General features: G+C 34.6%; 2 protein-coding genes across 29 annotated transcripts in view; one reads left to right on the top strand and one right to left on the bottom strand.

The window, feature by feature from the left end:
- LOC147371216 (uncharacterized) overlaps nucleotides 1–16322 on the top strand; it is a 360632-nt gene that overhangs the window by 36293 nt on the left and 308017 nt on the right. The window contains exon 3 of one of the 27 annotated variants that reach the window (XR_015165996.1): nucleotides 3406–4399. The exons of the other annotated variants lie outside the window; for them this stretch is intronic. The gene's annotated coding sequence lies outside the window, so the exon portion shown is untranslated. Of the gene's footprint in view, nucleotides 1–3405; nucleotides 4400–16322 lie in introns of those variants that run through there. 27 annotated transcript variants of the gene reach the window in all.
- Nucleotides 1–16322, bottom strand: part of MYOZ2 (myozenin 2) — a 38480-nt gene that overhangs the window by 11172 nt on the left and 10986 nt on the right. Inside the window, exons 1-3 of one of the 2 annotated variants that reach the window (XM_086407290.1) lie at nucleotides 14061–14140; nucleotides 10726–10895; nucleotides 5532–5661 (exon numbers count right to left, since the gene is read on the bottom strand). In XM_086407290.1, coding sequence (XP_086263416.1) covers nucleotides 5532–5661; nucleotides 10726–10884 — 289 coding nt within the window. In that variant the 5' untranslated portion in view covers nucleotides 10885–10895; nucleotides 14061–14140. Of the gene's footprint in view, nucleotides 1–5531; nucleotides 5662–10725; nucleotides 10896–14060; nucleotides 14141–16322 lie in introns of those variants that run through there. The other variant, XM_086407289.1, reaches the window with a different exon arrangement.

Raw genomic sequence — 16322 nt, 5'->3', positions numbered from 1 at the left:
AGCATTACTTTACTAGCATGTGAGATGAGTGCAATTGTGCGGTAGTTTGAGCATTCTTTGACATTGCCTTTCTTTGGGACTGGAATGAAAACTGACATTTTCCAGTCTTGTGGCCACTGCTGAGTTTTCCAAATTTGCTGGCATATTGAGTGCAGCACTTTCACAGCATCATCTTTCAGGATTTGAAATAGGTCACCTGGAAGTCCATCACCTCCACTAGCTTTGTTCATAGTGATTGTTTCTAAGGCCCACTTGACTTTACATTCCAGGATGTCTGGCTCTAGGTCAGTGATCACACCATTGTGATTATCTTGGTCTTGAAGATCTTTTTTGTACAGTTCTTCTATGTATTCTTGCTACCTCTTCTTAATGTCTTTTGCTTCCATTAGGTCCATACCATTTCTGTCCTTTATCGAGCCCATCTTTGCATGAAATGTTCCCTTGGTATCCCTAATTTTCTTGAAGAGATCTCTAGTCTTTCCCATTCTGTTGTTTTCCTCTATTTCTTTGCATTGATCATTGAGGAAGGCTTTCTTATCTCTTCTTGCTATTCTTTGGAACTCTGCATTCAGATGCTTATATCTTTCCTTTTCTCCTTTGCTTTTCTCTATTACATTCATCCAAAATTACTGTTGCCCTGACATCCTTTATAATCTGTCTAGACCTATATGCAGCTGTTTTCCAATACATTCTGCTGCTTTCTGTATATTGATCATCTTAACAAATGTTATCACTATTCTTAGATGTCTGAGACAGAAGCACTCTCCTAAACAATCTTTCATTCCCACAACAAATCACTAAGTATTACCAGCTATACTTAAGGATTTCTTAAATAGGCTTCTCAACTTTGCATTTTCTGAATCACCATGGGCACCTACTTAAAATGTTGATAATGGATTCTTCCTTCCAGAGACAGGAGGTCTCAGATGTGGCTTACACATTTAATGCAAGTGATTTGCAAACAGAACACTGGGAAGTAACTGTTCTAGCAAATTCTCTCTTTCCTTCTCATTTCCATACCTGGTTCAGGCCCTGTACGTTTCTTGCCTGGGCTTTCATAGTAGCCTTTGCTAAATTCGGATAATCTATAGTTTGTACTCTGAATCTATAGTTGTCCTTTTCAACTCATCAACCAAGAACGAAGGACCCATTACTCTTTCTTCCTTGCAAGCTATCTGATAACCTTGAAACTCTCCCTTTTCTTAGTCTATATTACAGACATGCCCTAATATTTAATAATTGAATATTTAAACTTTAAGTAGCTATATTAATTTATACTTCCAAAATTTATCTCTCTCTCTATATGTATATTTGAATATATGTATGTGTTTGTGTGTAAATATACATAGATTGTTCCTGATAGTAAATAAAATATACATATGATATTGAAGTTTGTATGGCAGAGAGAAAATGAGACTACAAATATAGCATGGACATTTGTCCTCTGTCCCTGTCTATGAATTCCTTGAGGGTAGAACTTTTTTATTCTTTTTGAAATTTCATAGTTTATAATCAGTTTAGTTGCTCAGTCATGCCCAGTGTTTCTCATGATGTACTCTGCATAGAAGATAAGTCATGTCCGACTCTTTGCGACCCCATGGACTGCAGCACGCCAGGCTTCCCTGTCCATCACCAGCTCCTGGAGCTTGCTCAGATTCATGTCCATCAAGTTGGTGATGCCATCCAACCATTTCATTCCTCTGTCATCGCCTTCTCCTCCTGCCTTCAATCTTTGCCAGCATCCCTTTGCATCAGTTGGCCAAAGTATTGGAGATTCAGCTTCAGCATCAGCCCTTCCAGTGAGTATTCAGGACTGATTTTCCTTGAGGATTGACTGATTTGATCTCCTTGCTGTCCAAGGGACTCTCAAGAGTCTTCTTCAACAAAACAGTTCAAAAGCATCAATTCTTCAGCGCCCAGCCTTTATGGTCCAACTTGCACGTCCATACATGACTACTGAAAAAGCCATAGCTTTGACTAGATGGACCTTTGTCAGCAAAGTAATGTCTCTGCTTTTCAATATGCTGTCTAGGTTGGTCATAACTTCTCTTTCAAGGTGCAAGTGTCTTTTAATTTCATGGCTGCAGTCACCATATGCAGTGATTTTGGAGCCCAAGAAAATAAAGTCTGCCACTGTTTCCACTGTTTCCCCATCTATTTGCCATGAAGTGATGGGCCTGGATGCCACGATCTTAGTTTTTTAATGTTGAATTTTAAGCCAGCTTTTTCATTTTCCTCTTTCACCTTCACCAGAAAGCTCTTTAGTTCCTCTTTGCTTTTTGCCATAAGGGTGATGGCGTCTGTATATTGGAGGTTATTGATATTTCTCCTGGCAATCTTGATTCCAGCTTTTGCTTCATCCAGCTGGGCATTTCGCATGAGGTACTCTGCATATAAGTTTAATAGGCAGAGGGACAGTATATAGCTTTGATGTACTCCTTTCTCAATTTTGAACCAGTCTGTTGTTCCATATCCAGTTCTAACTATTGCTTCTTGACCAGCATACAGATTTCTCAGGAGGCAGGTAAGGGGATCTGGTATGCCTATCTCTTTAAGAATCTTCCACAGTTTGTTGTGATCCACACAGACAAAGGCTTTAGAGTAGTCAATGGAACAGAAGTAGATGTTTTTCTGGAATTGTCTTGTTTTTTCTATGATCCAGCAAATGTTGCCAATTTGATTTCTGGTTCTTCTGCCTTTTCTAAATCCATCTTGACCATCTGGAAGTTCTTGGTTCATGTACCGTTGAAGCCAAGCTTGAAGAATTTTGAGCATTTCTTTGCTAGCATGTGAAATGAGTGCATTTGTGCAGGAGTTTGAACATTCTTTGGAATTATCTTTTTTGGGGAATGGAGCAAAAACTGACCTTTTCCAACCCTGTAGCCACTGCTGAGTTTTCCAAATTTGCTGGCATATTGAGTGCAGCACTTAATAGCTTCATCTTTTAGAATTTGAAATAGGTCAACTGGAATTCATCACCTCTAGTAGCTTTGTTCGTAGTGATGCTTCCTAATGCCCACTTGACTTCACACTCCAGGATGCCTGGCTCTAGATAAGTGATCACACCATCGATTCATAATAATCAATGGTTATTGATTCATAATAAAACTTTTAACTTAGTAATGGAAGTACCACATTGAATCAACATAAACTTTTCTATATGTCTTCTCTTCCTATTAAAAAACCTTACCATTCCACACATTAGATAGCAGGAGGTTACAGTATAGTGGTTGGAGCTAAAAGAAAATATATATAGTCTATTATGTATTAGGTATATAAAGATGGGTAAGGAAAGGATAAATTTTAACTCAGTATTTTATTGTATATTAGGGACTATACTCACATTCTCACATTTAATTTTCACAACAACCATGTGCAGTGAGATTTATTTTCTTTATTTTACAGAGTGAAGAAACAGACTCAAAGAGATTTATTTTCCTTCTCAGCACAGTAGTAAAGTGGGCATGGATGAAAGGATCCAGCAGCTTTATTGCTGCTGTCCACAGTGGTGATGGAACCACATACCTGATCACAAATTATGGAGGGACAGGATGAAGATTTATTATTTCTTTAAATAAAAAGTAAGAATAATTTGATTTTGCTCATTTAAGAGCAATGAAAAAATGATGGGATGTTGACTGCGTTTGGCACTCAGGACACCTCCGCGAAGGTCCTTGTTCTGCATGGCATCCATCAGCTTTTACCCTTCATCCTTCTTCACTTTTGCTTCTGGGCTTGGCTGTACAAACTTTCACTTTCATTTGATAATATAAATTCAATTAATGTTACCATTTGAGAGACTACTAGTAACTAAATACTAAAGGAGAGACAACATCTTTTTATTATGGAGTATTGAAAAAAAGGGTAAACCTCTGCCAATGCAGTATGTTTTTATTAAAAGAGGGCTTGATGAATTTAGATTCATTTAGGGATGGTTCATTTACTGGACTGTTTTCTTAAAATCCCAGCATACCATCTTTAGTAACAGCTGTAGTATGTTGAACCATTAATTTGATTCAACCATAATTTTGGTTCAACCAAAAAAACCATAATTTTTCTTTTCCTATTCTCAGTTGTCCGTGTATACAGTCATATTAAAAGAAAATCTGTTCAACCAAAAAAAAAAAAAGGAGATCGCAGGTTGAACCCAGACCCATCAGATTCTAAAGTTTGTTTTTGCCACATGAGCTTAATGTTGTATGCATAGAACCTGTTACCTGCTCTTCTGTCATAAAAAAAGCTATATGAAAGCTATTTGAGAATTTTATTACAATGCTTTACTTCAGAATTCTATATATTCTAATTGTGTATTTGGTTTCCTTCAAAATTACTTTGTTTATCAATACCTTTTCCATTGTGCTCTGTAAGAATGTCCTAATAAATCTAAGCTCATCAGTGACTGACATTCAACTTACTTTTAAATAAGATTTAATATTATACAGTTATTTTACTTATATATTTTCAAAAACACTATGCTATTTGAGAAGGTTCCTCAGAAGTACTCTTGATAAATTTACTATTTAATTTACAAAACTATGACACAGGCATTGCTAATTTCAGTGTAAAATTAGTTGAAAATTTTATAAATCTACTATATACATTACTCTTGAGGAAAAACTTAAAGGTATTTGTTTTATGTTATTTTGGAAAGATATTGTCTAAGTAGAGCAGATAATTTTTCTGATTTAATATTTCAAAATCTAACAATACTTCAAATAGCATGTACTGGTTTGAATAAACATTTACTTATTTTTTGGACTTCCCTCATAGCTCAGTTGGTAAAGAATCCACTTGCAGTGTAGGAGACCCCAGTTTGATCCCTGGATTGGGAAGATCCCCTGGAGAAGGAAAGGGCTACCCACTCCAGGATTCTGGCCTGGAGAATTCCATGGACTGTATGTATATTCCATGGGGTCACAAAGAGTCGGACACAGCTGAGCAACTTTCACTTTCACTTATTTTTTAAGATAATAAACAAATATACAGTATTAGAGTATTGCATTTAAAGCCCTGTAAGAGAACAGAAAATAACAAAAGCAGTCTCCACAAGGTCACTCACATGAGACATCTGTGAATTTGGTATCAGAGCTGGATTTAATTCTTGATCAGTTAGTGTTGCCTTCTAGCTATTCACAACCTCAAGTTCTTAATTTGTAAAATGAGGATTATAATAACTGTCATAATTATTATTAAATTAAAGAAGATACATATATATAATAGTATTTCATAAATTACACAGTTCTATACAAATAGGATTTCAATATAATTACAAACAGACTTAATTTTTAGTATGATAAGCGACTGCCAACAAAAGTTTGGGCCATCTGAAAGAACATAAGACTCCTGTAAATGTGTTACTAAACTCCTCTAGGTCTAATCTTTACATTTGTCCTGAACTTATCTACAAAGTAGGTATATAATGTGAAAAGCCGTATCATTCAGACCCCATTTACTAAAGAATCCAAGTGACTTGAGTCATATATTTATGTGCATAGCAGTTTTATTATTCTGTTTGTAAGGGGATTAATTACCTGGTGCAATGTTTTCTGGATTTGGGGGACTTCGTGGATCCGGGGTGTTAGGAGGAGTAAATGGTGCTTGCTGTGAACCACTTTCCAAGTTGATTCCATCCAGTTTCTCATTCTGCATGGCAATATTGTGCTGTATTTGATCAAAAGTAAACTCAACTGAAAACTCAAAAGTATACACTAATAGGACATATCATATGTGCGAGACTCCATTTGTATACTTGGAATTTAAATATAATGCCAATTCATTGTTACATACTGACTCAATAATTTATATGGTACCGAGTAGAGCAGTTGAATGAGAAATTTTACTAATATCAATCTAAACTGTTTTATGATGACAATCTACTTAATAATAATTAATTAAGCCTTACTGTGTGCCAGGCACTGTGTCCAGGGCTTTATATCAATTATCTGTAATTTACTATTCACAACATATCCATAAGATAAATCTATTTAGTTTTTAAGTCTTTACTGATTTAATATCATATAGCATACTCGCCACATACACAACTTAGTCATTGTTACATTATTAGTTTACTTATACTTGGGATTTAATTATATTCTTTAATATGACTTGTTTTAAAGTTTAATCTGAAATTTGGACATCAGTCACGTATAACAAAAAATATTTTCACTTTAAGCTGCATAAACTTATAGAAGGAAGAATTGGGGTTTCTAAAAAATAGAATATTTAAAAGAGCGCTTGTCTAAAGTTTTAGGTGAATTTTCTTTACTGTTATAATTTAGGATTTATTTTATGGCAATATAGCACTTTAAAAACAGTCAATTGGTTTTTAACAGAGAAGAATAGACATTGTAATAGGTTATATCCTCAGATGTATAGCTAGGATTTACCTCTGTAATAAAATATTGTTTTAATTATACATGAGAGACATACATATTTCTTAAAAGAAGCCAATCTATTTAAGTGCATAAGGTCAAATCATCTTTTAACTTTATAAAGAAAAATTTACTGAAGGCCATAGCAAATAAACATCAATTTTGAGTTTTTCCTGTGTGAAATAAGCCAAACATATTTTAAAATATTTTTTATTTCTGTATTTATTTATAAAATGATAAGGTAAAGTTCACTTTTGCAATTTAATAATTATTTAACTTTATAGAAATGTGATTATTTCATACTAAAATCCAAATGCTTACAATAACTAAAGATCATAAATTAAGGCCTCACCTGACAAAATTATGAAAAAAAATAAAGTTTATCCCATTTTCAGCCTTCACCCACCCACAGCCACTCTCCAGGTGCCTTTCACCTTATTCCAGGCAGCACCCTGGTAAAGTTGCTGTGGAAATGAGCAGGGCAATGTTAGTAGTTGTAAGCTTAACATTAACCAGGTGAGTATGGGTCTTGATTACTGGCCATAAGAGTTTGCATTTTATTCAATAAGCAAGAAGAAACAGTTTTTAAAGGTGAATAGTGCTGTACTCAAATACATCAGTTTTTAGTGTTTTGAATTTAGCTATTAAGCGTTCGATTTAATTGACTTGATTAATAACTTTTTTCACTTCTGAACCTTTGTCACTTCTTAGAAAAAAGTCTTGCTAAGTTTAATTATAAATAAAAGCCAGTTGAGATAAATATAGAAAGTTTAATTGTATCATGCATTAAAATTACTTTTTCTAAGTTACTGTCCATGAAATGAGTTTCACCTAAACTTATAAGTCATTCTACCTACATTATTTTAAAAATTGTAATACTAACCTCCTTTATAGACAGGAAAATCAACTCTTTCTAGCTGGTTATTAATTATCAGGAGACACTCAGTACCTCTGTTTGTCATTGTTAATTATATAAGCAAAGCCTTATAATAATTGGGTAGTGACTTATTTTAGTTATGATAGCCTTAAATGATTTTTATAATGTTATTTTTTGAACAAAATATATATATTTTTTGAACCTCACTGTATTTAGTTACATCTTACTTCAGAATTACTTTTTACAGTATAATTCCCATTTTTCCAGTATTATATAAGATTTCTAAAGATTTTTTTAAAGTCTTTATTGAATTTGTTACAACATTGCTTCTGTTGTTTATGTCCTGGTTTTTTGGCCATGAAGCATGTGGGATCTTAGGTCACCAACCAGAGATTGAACCCATGCCACTTGCGTTGAAAGGTGAAGTCTTAACCCCTGGGCCACCAGGGAGGTGCCTCCAGGGAATTTTAAAAGTGCTTAGTTACTGCAAACATATGTAGTTTTAACTATAAACTGTGGATTTTTTTTTTTTTTTCTTCTTAGTTCTTTGACCAGGGATTGAACCCTAGTCTCCTGCATTGGAAGGCAGATTCTTTTTTTTTTTGACTGCTCTTCGTTGCTTTTGCATGGGCTTTCTCCAGTGGTGGCAAGTGGTGGGGCAGGTCTGGGGAGGGGGGCGGCTACTGTTTGTTGCCCTGTGTGGGCTTCTCATTGCGGTGGCTTCTCTTGTTGCAGAGCACAGGTTCTAGGCATGTGGGCTTCAGTAGTTCAGCACACAGGCTTAGTAGTTGCTGCTCGCAAGCTTAGTTGCTCCACAGAATGTGGAATCTTCCCAGACCAAGGATTGAAATCATGTCTCCTGCCTTGGCAGGTAGATTCTTACCCACTGTGCCACCAGGGAAGTCCGTGGATTGTTTTGAATAATATCCTTTTGTGGTAACTTATAGAAAGGAATTTTAATTATGATGAATCATTCTTTTATTTTCTCTTGTATGCTTATTTTCTTCATCCCTTTTTGTATGTGTATGTGTAAGAGGTTATCAGTTCATGAACAGGACTTTGAAATTGGCATGTGTAGCAAGCAATGTATCTTCATTTTATTTTAAAAACGCATATTTCCTATTGTTATTTGTATCATAAGAAGGTTTGTGTGGCTTGAATTTACTAGTTTCTCAGCAAGAGAATAAGCCAAAAGCTGTGCTTATTTTTTTTTAATTGTACTTAATATTTAAATAAATGGCATTGATTACAAAAGAGTTGGTTTATATTTTCATCTAATGATGTCCTGAAATTATAAGAAATGCATAAATGTAAGTTAAATAATTATTTTGATAATATCTAAAGCTCAAGGGAAGCAGTAAAAGATTATTTCAGAAAATGTAGTCAATAACATTAATTTGATATAAATCATATAAGGATGATTCAAGAACTAGATTCTAAGTAAATCATTGTTTTCTATTTATCAATGTTATTTTGTCCCTCCATCACTAGACAAGGGCTGTATTCATTTATCTTTGAAATCCAAGCATAGTGTCTAGAACATAGTAGGCAATCAATAAATTTTTGCTGAAAGTATAAATGAATGGAAATAGACCCAAACCTAATACCATCTTCTAAATTTCTGTCATATTATCAATGCTTGCTCAAAGTTGCAGTCTAAAGCCTTGATAAAAGCAAATGTGTCATCAGATTTCATCAGACTTCAGAGTATATTGTGTAACTCAGTGACATGTGACTTCATTCCATATATTATTATTGTGTATTATTTTATGCTACTTATTAGCATTTAATTGTTTCAGTATATTCAGTATATGTTCAAATATTTCAGTACAGCTGTTTGGGACTATTTAGTTCTCAATCTTCCAGGAATGCTGGAAAAATATTAAGACATATTCTTATATATTTTACCTATGACCAGAATGTTTGATCACAGGTATATAAGATTATTGTCAATAATTTGAAATACTAGTGATAAGAGAATATGTTGTATTTTAATGGACATTTTAAGTCTTATACCTTCTTTCAGAATTGTAATTAAAGCATACTTAGAGAGATAAATGTTAGTTATGAAAACTGAATTTATTCAGATGTCTAGACTTGTAGATGACTTTTCAAAGAATTTCCATTAAGACACTGTATTTCATATTACTCTTCAAAGCTACCTCTCTATTGTCATTATCCATCAGATGAGCCAGAGGTTATTTTAGGTTCATACTGTATTAGCTGCGGACATTTTCTGATAAGAGGATACTGAGCGTAATTACAGGATACCATGGCATTACATTTATCCATGACTTCAAGTGAAAATCTTCCTTCATTAAATGTAAATACTGTGGTTGAGTAAAATTTGATGTCTAACTGAATTCATAATTATAACTAGATTTCTATTCATGGATGTTGAAGGATGCTTATTAATGTGAAAAAAAAAAAAACTGTTTAAGATGTTCTCAAACCATTTCTTGTTAAGCAGATCATAACAAGGGAAATAGAAATTTCAAGAATGAGTAAAATTTTAGTGTTTGTGAGTGCGAATGTTAGTTCTGTAGTGTGTTTTAGTAATTATGATAAAAGATCAGTGAAACTGGTCTGTTTGCTGTAAAGAATTTAGCTGTTCATTCAAAACAGCTTTCTAGTGACGGCAGTTGGAAAGCTTTCAGGTTTAAATTCATGAGTAAACTTGTAAACTTTTCATAGCTATAGAAAGAAACCCTTAGTTCAAAAAAAAAACAAAAACATATTGTTGTAGTCTCCACCATCTCCTATAGTGCACTATTCCTTTTTGATTCTTCATACCGGTATTTTATTTTTAAGATATTTTCCTGAAGCTAATTGTTTTTCAATTATGAACTTCTTCCTCTAAAATTTCTCTGAATGACAATTTAAAAGAATATGGTATTCATGCAATATGTAAAATATAATTTAATGAATTTGTTTGTTTTAACTTTTGGTTGATGGGAATTTTTGTCCAAAGAGTTTTATCCACATTGATTTTATTGTCAGTGAGTACCAGACTTCTCTATACAACGTGGAATGAATACTTTGAAAGGAGATCAGCTGTGTCTCGTTCCCAGGCATGTTTCAATGCCAGGATGTTTTCAGCCAATAAAATGCTTCTACTTGCTTTATGGAGCACTGTGTGCTTTGGAATTGTTTCCATCCCAAACATTTAACCAGTGGTGATAAGATATGGAAACTTTTAGTTCCACCAGTCTCCACTCCCTCTCCCTCTTCTTAGCAGAACAGACCAGTTCTTCAGTGCCAAATCTACAAACATGCAATGTCTCTACTGAACCAAAAAGATACTCATATCAGGCATAATATTCATTTATCCACCTAAATTATTCATCATGAAAAAAAGTATAACAGAATCAATGAAAAGAAAATTTGTAAAATACTTGTTTGGGAATTTAATAATACATATAAATTTAGAAATGCTGCCCATTTATTTAGATAACCATATTATCAAGTTATACCTACATTTATTTGTGCTTTAGTTTCATACTGGAAATTTTCAAATGTATATTTGTCAGATCTTCTTTGTCGCATCTTAAACAGTCTGGCACCACGGTTACTGAGATGGGATAATTCTTCCAACATGATGTCTCTGGGGATGCTGACTTTTTTGCCCAGGTGCATGACATCTACATCTGTAAAACAATATTCATGTGTGTGAAAAACTCTAAGATAAGCATTTTTAAATGCTCTGCTAAATTTCATAATTTACTATCTGCTATATGCTAGAATGGGCTTCCCTGGTGGATCAATAGTAGAGACTCTGCCTGCCAGTGCAGGCAGAGAAGGCAATGGCACCCCACTCCAGTACTCTTGCCTGGAAAATCCCATGGACAGAGGAGCCTGGTGGGCTGCAGTCCATGGGGTCTCGAAGAGTCGGACACAACTGAGCGACTTCACTTTCACTTCATTTTCATGCATTGGAGAAGGAAATGGCAACCCACTCCAGTGTTCTTGCCTGGAGAATCCCAGGGACGGCAGAGCCTGGTGGGTCGCCATCTATGGGGTCGCACAGAGTTGGACACGACTGAAGCGACTTAGCATCAGCAGCCAGTACAGGAGACGCTGGTTCCATCCCTGTGTAGGAAAGATCCCCTGGAGAAGGAAATGGCAACCCACTCCAGTATTTCTGCCTGGGAAATCCCATGGACAGAGGAGCCTGATAGGCTACAGTCCATGGGGTCACAAAAGAGCCAACCCAACTTGGTAACTAAACAACAACAATATGCTAGTATAGTAACTAAAATAGAGGCTCTTTACTCAAACTGCCTTGGACTGAAGAACTTTTCTGAAATCCAAAAGAAATAAAACTCCTCCACTTGCTCCTTGGGTTAAATCCTGGGTCTACTACTTTCTAACTGTATGATCATAGGTATGTTGCTTATTTTTTTGTAAACCTCAATTTTCTTATCTCTAAAGTGGGACTAATATGTACTGCATAGGTTTTATGTAAGGATTAAATAAAATGTGTTTCTTATCAAACATTTAGTATCATAAAAGAGTGAGCAAAGTTTAATGACACTACTAATTTATTCTTTCCTTATTTAGTGACTAATTATCAAACTACCACTCGTAGTTCTGTTCATAAGCTCTGTTTGACTCCCAGCATTTTTATGTATCAGTTTGAATTGTCTCCATTACAAGAATGCTTATGCTTTGACTCATGCCACCCATTTCTCTGTCAGAATACTATTAATTCTGTGTCTTTCATCAAGGAGCCTAACATAAAATAGATAGGTGATAAGTATTGAGTAATCCTTCTCAATCCAGTTTATGTGCCATTTCTGTCAATTCCTTCTGTAAAATTTCTATTCATAATTATTTATGCATTTTCTGTATTCTCATAGCACTGAATCAATATTACTTGATTCCATTTTACTTATTCTGTGATTTGCATTTTCTTTTATGTTTTTGTCTTTGTGTCCTCCATGCCTTAAATAGAGGAGATGTTCAGTAAACAACTATTATTTTCTATTTCTAGTACTGAAGGACTTTTCTGAAATCCAAAAGAAATAAAACTCCTCCACTTGCTCCTTTAATCAGAAGTGCTTTTTTTGGTAACACACAGAGTTCTTTTGCCACTGCCGTCCACAGTGCTTAAATGCAGAGAAGAAAAATTGGACCATTCGTAAAATAAATATTCTGGAAGATTGGGACAACATTTTCTGATGTTACAAATTAACCCTAATAATTAGGCTTTTTGAGGTCTTTAGGAATAAAATAATAAAACTGCTTATAAATTTTCTCCCCATTTTGCTTTGAAGAAATCACTTTGCTTATATATCTTGATGTTACTGGAAGAGGCACTCTGCTAATTATAAAAATTGTAATATCAAGACTTCTGTTTCTGTGAAGATAGAATAGATCTACTTTTCCCTGTGCATTTACTAAGTAAAACTAAAAATCCTGGACATTAGTATAAAATAAACATAAGACTAAAAGTTGGAGGCAAGAATGAGGACCAGCTAGGGACCTCAGGACCAAGGAACAACACAGTACTAATTCTTTGGGTTTCTTTTGGCCCCACATATCCCAGACTTGGAGCTGAAAAACTGAGAAACATGCAACAGGTACAGCCAAAAATCTACAATAAGATTGTTCTCACTAGCCAAGACCAGGAAAGGAGCAACCTATAAAGACAAGAAACTTTTAGACAATAGCTACTCTACTTTAGCCAAATGCCACGGAAAAAAAAAAAACAAAAAACTAGCCTCACCCATACCAACAAATTTCAAGTGTAGAGCCCAGGATTTTACCCTTGCAAAGCTATAACGAGGTGCCCCAGTGCACCCTTATATAAGGGTGGTATCTGAGAGGCCAAGGAGGAAGCTGGGACTTCGTCCCTGTTAGCTAGTAACAACCCTCAACCCCTGCAGAGTTAGTAGAGACTAGGTGGGGATTCTGAACTCCCACCACCTCCTAATAGTAACTAAGTGACCCTCCTCAAGTTTCATTGTGGGCCAACTGAAACTTTGACTTCTTATTTCTACCTGGCAGTGATGAATGAGGTGGCACTCTCTTTTCCCTGCTGAAGCAATGTCAGACAAGTATAGATAAAATTGAAGGCTTAAATAAGAGCAAGATTCTTAGAATATAATATGAAAATGTGCAGGCTCAAATAAAAAACTCATTTGTCATACCAAGAAACAAGAAGATCTCAAACTAAATGGGAAAAAAGACAGATGCCAGCATGAGAAGACTGAGATATTAAAATTATATAACAAAGATTTTAAAGTGGCCATGATAAAACTGCTTCAAAGAGCAATTACAGAGTTTCTGGAAACAAATGGAAAATTTTAGAAAACTTTAGCAAAGGAAAAAAAATCATGACTGAAATAAAAGTTATAAAGACCCAAATGGAAACTTCAGAACTGAAAAAATACCCCAAATAAAAAGTTCAGTGGATGGATTCAATAGCAGAATGGAGGGGATAAAGGAAAGAATCAGCGAACTGGGAGACACAGTAATGGAAATTACCCAATAAGAACAGAGAAAAAAAAAATAGGAAAAAAGTAAAGAAAGCCTTAGGGATCAGTGTGAGTAGAACAAAAGGTACAACATTTGTATCACTGAAGTCCCAGAAGGAGGGGAGGTATTTGGGGTTGGAAAAGTACACAAAGAAATAATGGCTGAAGACGTCCCAAATTTGGCAAGAGACATAAACCTACAGATTCAGGAAGCAAAAAGTATTCTATAAAAGATAAATCTATGGAGCTCTACAACAAGACATAGCATAAACTTCTGAAAACTAAAGACAAAGGGAAAATCTTGAAAGCAGCCAGAGAAAAATGACAACTTACCTATAGGGAGAAAAAAATGAGAATGACAGTAGATTTCTCATCACAAACCATGAAGACCAGAAGGAAGTGGCACAAAAATGCTGAAAGAAAAGAAATGTCAACCCAGAATCTGATACCAAGTGAAAATATTCTTTAGAAATAAAGGGGAATTTGAGACATCTTCAGATGAAGGAAAAGTAGATTATTTTTCCTGGAGACCTACCCTAAAAGAATTGATTCATGCTATTATAACAAAACATCCAAGACTGGTGACTTATAAACAGCAGAAATGTATTTCTTATAGATCTGGAGGCTGGAAGTGTGAGATATGGGTACCAGCATAGTTGGTTCAGTTGAAGTCGTTCTTCTGAGCTGCAGACTGCCTACTTCTCACTTTGTTTTCATGTAGTGGAAGAGACATGGTAGCTCTCTTGGGCTTCTTTTATAAAGATGTTAATATCATTCATGAAGACCCCACTCTCATGGCCTAATCACCTCCCAAAGGCCTCATCTCCCAACACCATCAGGGGCATTAGGATTTCAATATATGAATTCTAGGGGGACACAAATATTCAGACCATAGCAAATAACTAAATGAAGTTCTTTAAACAAAATGGAAACAAAATAAGGAGCCTTAGAACATCAAGAACGAGAAAAGATTACAGTAAGCAAAAATGTGGGTAAATACAATAAGTTTTCCTTTCCCTCTTGAGTTTTCTAAATTATGTTTTACTATAGAAGCAAAAATTATAAACCTCTCAGATATAAATGTATGTAGAAAATAGGTAACAGTTATAAACAGTAACAGTTATAAACAGGAAGAGGTAAATAGATATAAAGGTAGGTAGGTTTTCTGTACTTCACTTAAACTGATAAAATGACAACATCAGTAGCCTTTGATAAATTAAACATATATAATGTAATAGAACAACGACTAAAACCTGTAAAAATATACTTGAAAAACTAGAGATAAATAAAAATTGAATTCTGAAAAATAGGCAAGAAACCCCATAGGAAACTAAAAAAAAGAAAACAAATGAAAAACAGACAACAAACAGCAAAAAATAAAATGATAGACTTAAGGTCTACTATGTCAATAATTACATTAAATATAAATGCTAAAAATATACTAATTAGACGATAGAGACTAGTGATTGGATTTAAAAACATGACCCAAATATAAATTGTCTAGAAGAAACCCACTTCAAAAATAAGTACCTTGAGCAATATAGGCAAGTTGAAAGTAACAGGATAGAAAAAAGATATCAAAAAAAATTAATCAACGGGAAGTAGAAGTGGTTATATTAATATCAGATAAAGTGGACTTCAGAACAAAGGAAATAAACAGAGACGGAGAATGTTATATAATGATTAAAGTGTCAGTCCACTAAGAAGACCTAAAACTACTAAATGTGTATTCATCAGAAAACAGAGCTGCAAATGGAGCAAAAATTAATAGAACTAAAAGGAGAAATAGATAAATCCACAGTTATAGTTGGAGACTTCAATATCCCTTTCTCAACAAATGATAGGGCAACAGAGAGAAAATGAGCAAGGACATAAAAGAAGTCAGTGACACCATCAACCAGTAGGATGTAAATGTTTGTAAAATACTCTACTGAACAGCAAAAGTTACACGTTCTTTCCAGGTGCACATAGAGTATACACCAAGATAGACCATTTCCTGTACCATAAAATAAGCTTCGACAAATCCAAAAGAGTAAAAATTATACACAGTATGATCTTTGATCACAGTGGAATCACACTAGAAATCAGTAACAGAACGATTACAAGAAAATCCAAATATCTGGAAACAAGAAAAAAATACTTCTAAGCAATCCATGGGTCAAAGAAGTCTCAAAGGAAATAAAAAATTCATTGAACAAAGTGAAATCAAAAACAGAGTTTATCAGCAATACTGGGCATTTATTCTAGTGAAATGAAAGTTTTATATTCACACAAAAACCTATACACAAATGTTCACAGCTTTATTTTTAGTATAAGAAAAGAGTCAAATGTACTTCAATGAGTAATGGTTAAAAGGGGCTTCCCAAGTAAAGAATCCTCCTACAATGCAAGAGACGTGGATGCAATCTCTGGGTTGGAAAGAGTCCCTGGAAAAGCAAATGGCAACCCACTCCAGTATTCTTGCCTGGGAAATCCCATGGACAGAGGAACCTGGTGGGCTACAGTCCATAGGGTCTCAAGAAAGTTGGACACAACTTAGCTACTAAACAACAACAAATGGTTAAAAACGCTATGATCCATCCATAGCATGGTACT

Source organism: Bos grunniens, chromosome 6, assembly GCF_055505025.1.
Source record: "Bos grunniens cultivar Pamir isolate PY7600 chromosome 6, Bosgru_T2T1.0, whole genome shotgun sequence".
In the NCBI taxonomy this organism is placed as follows: Eukaryota; Metazoa; Chordata; class Mammalia; order Artiodactyla; family Bovidae; genus Bos; species Bos grunniens.
The sequence above is the reverse complement of the archived record's forward strand: the minus strand, read 5'-3'. Positions and strand labels throughout refer to the sequence as shown.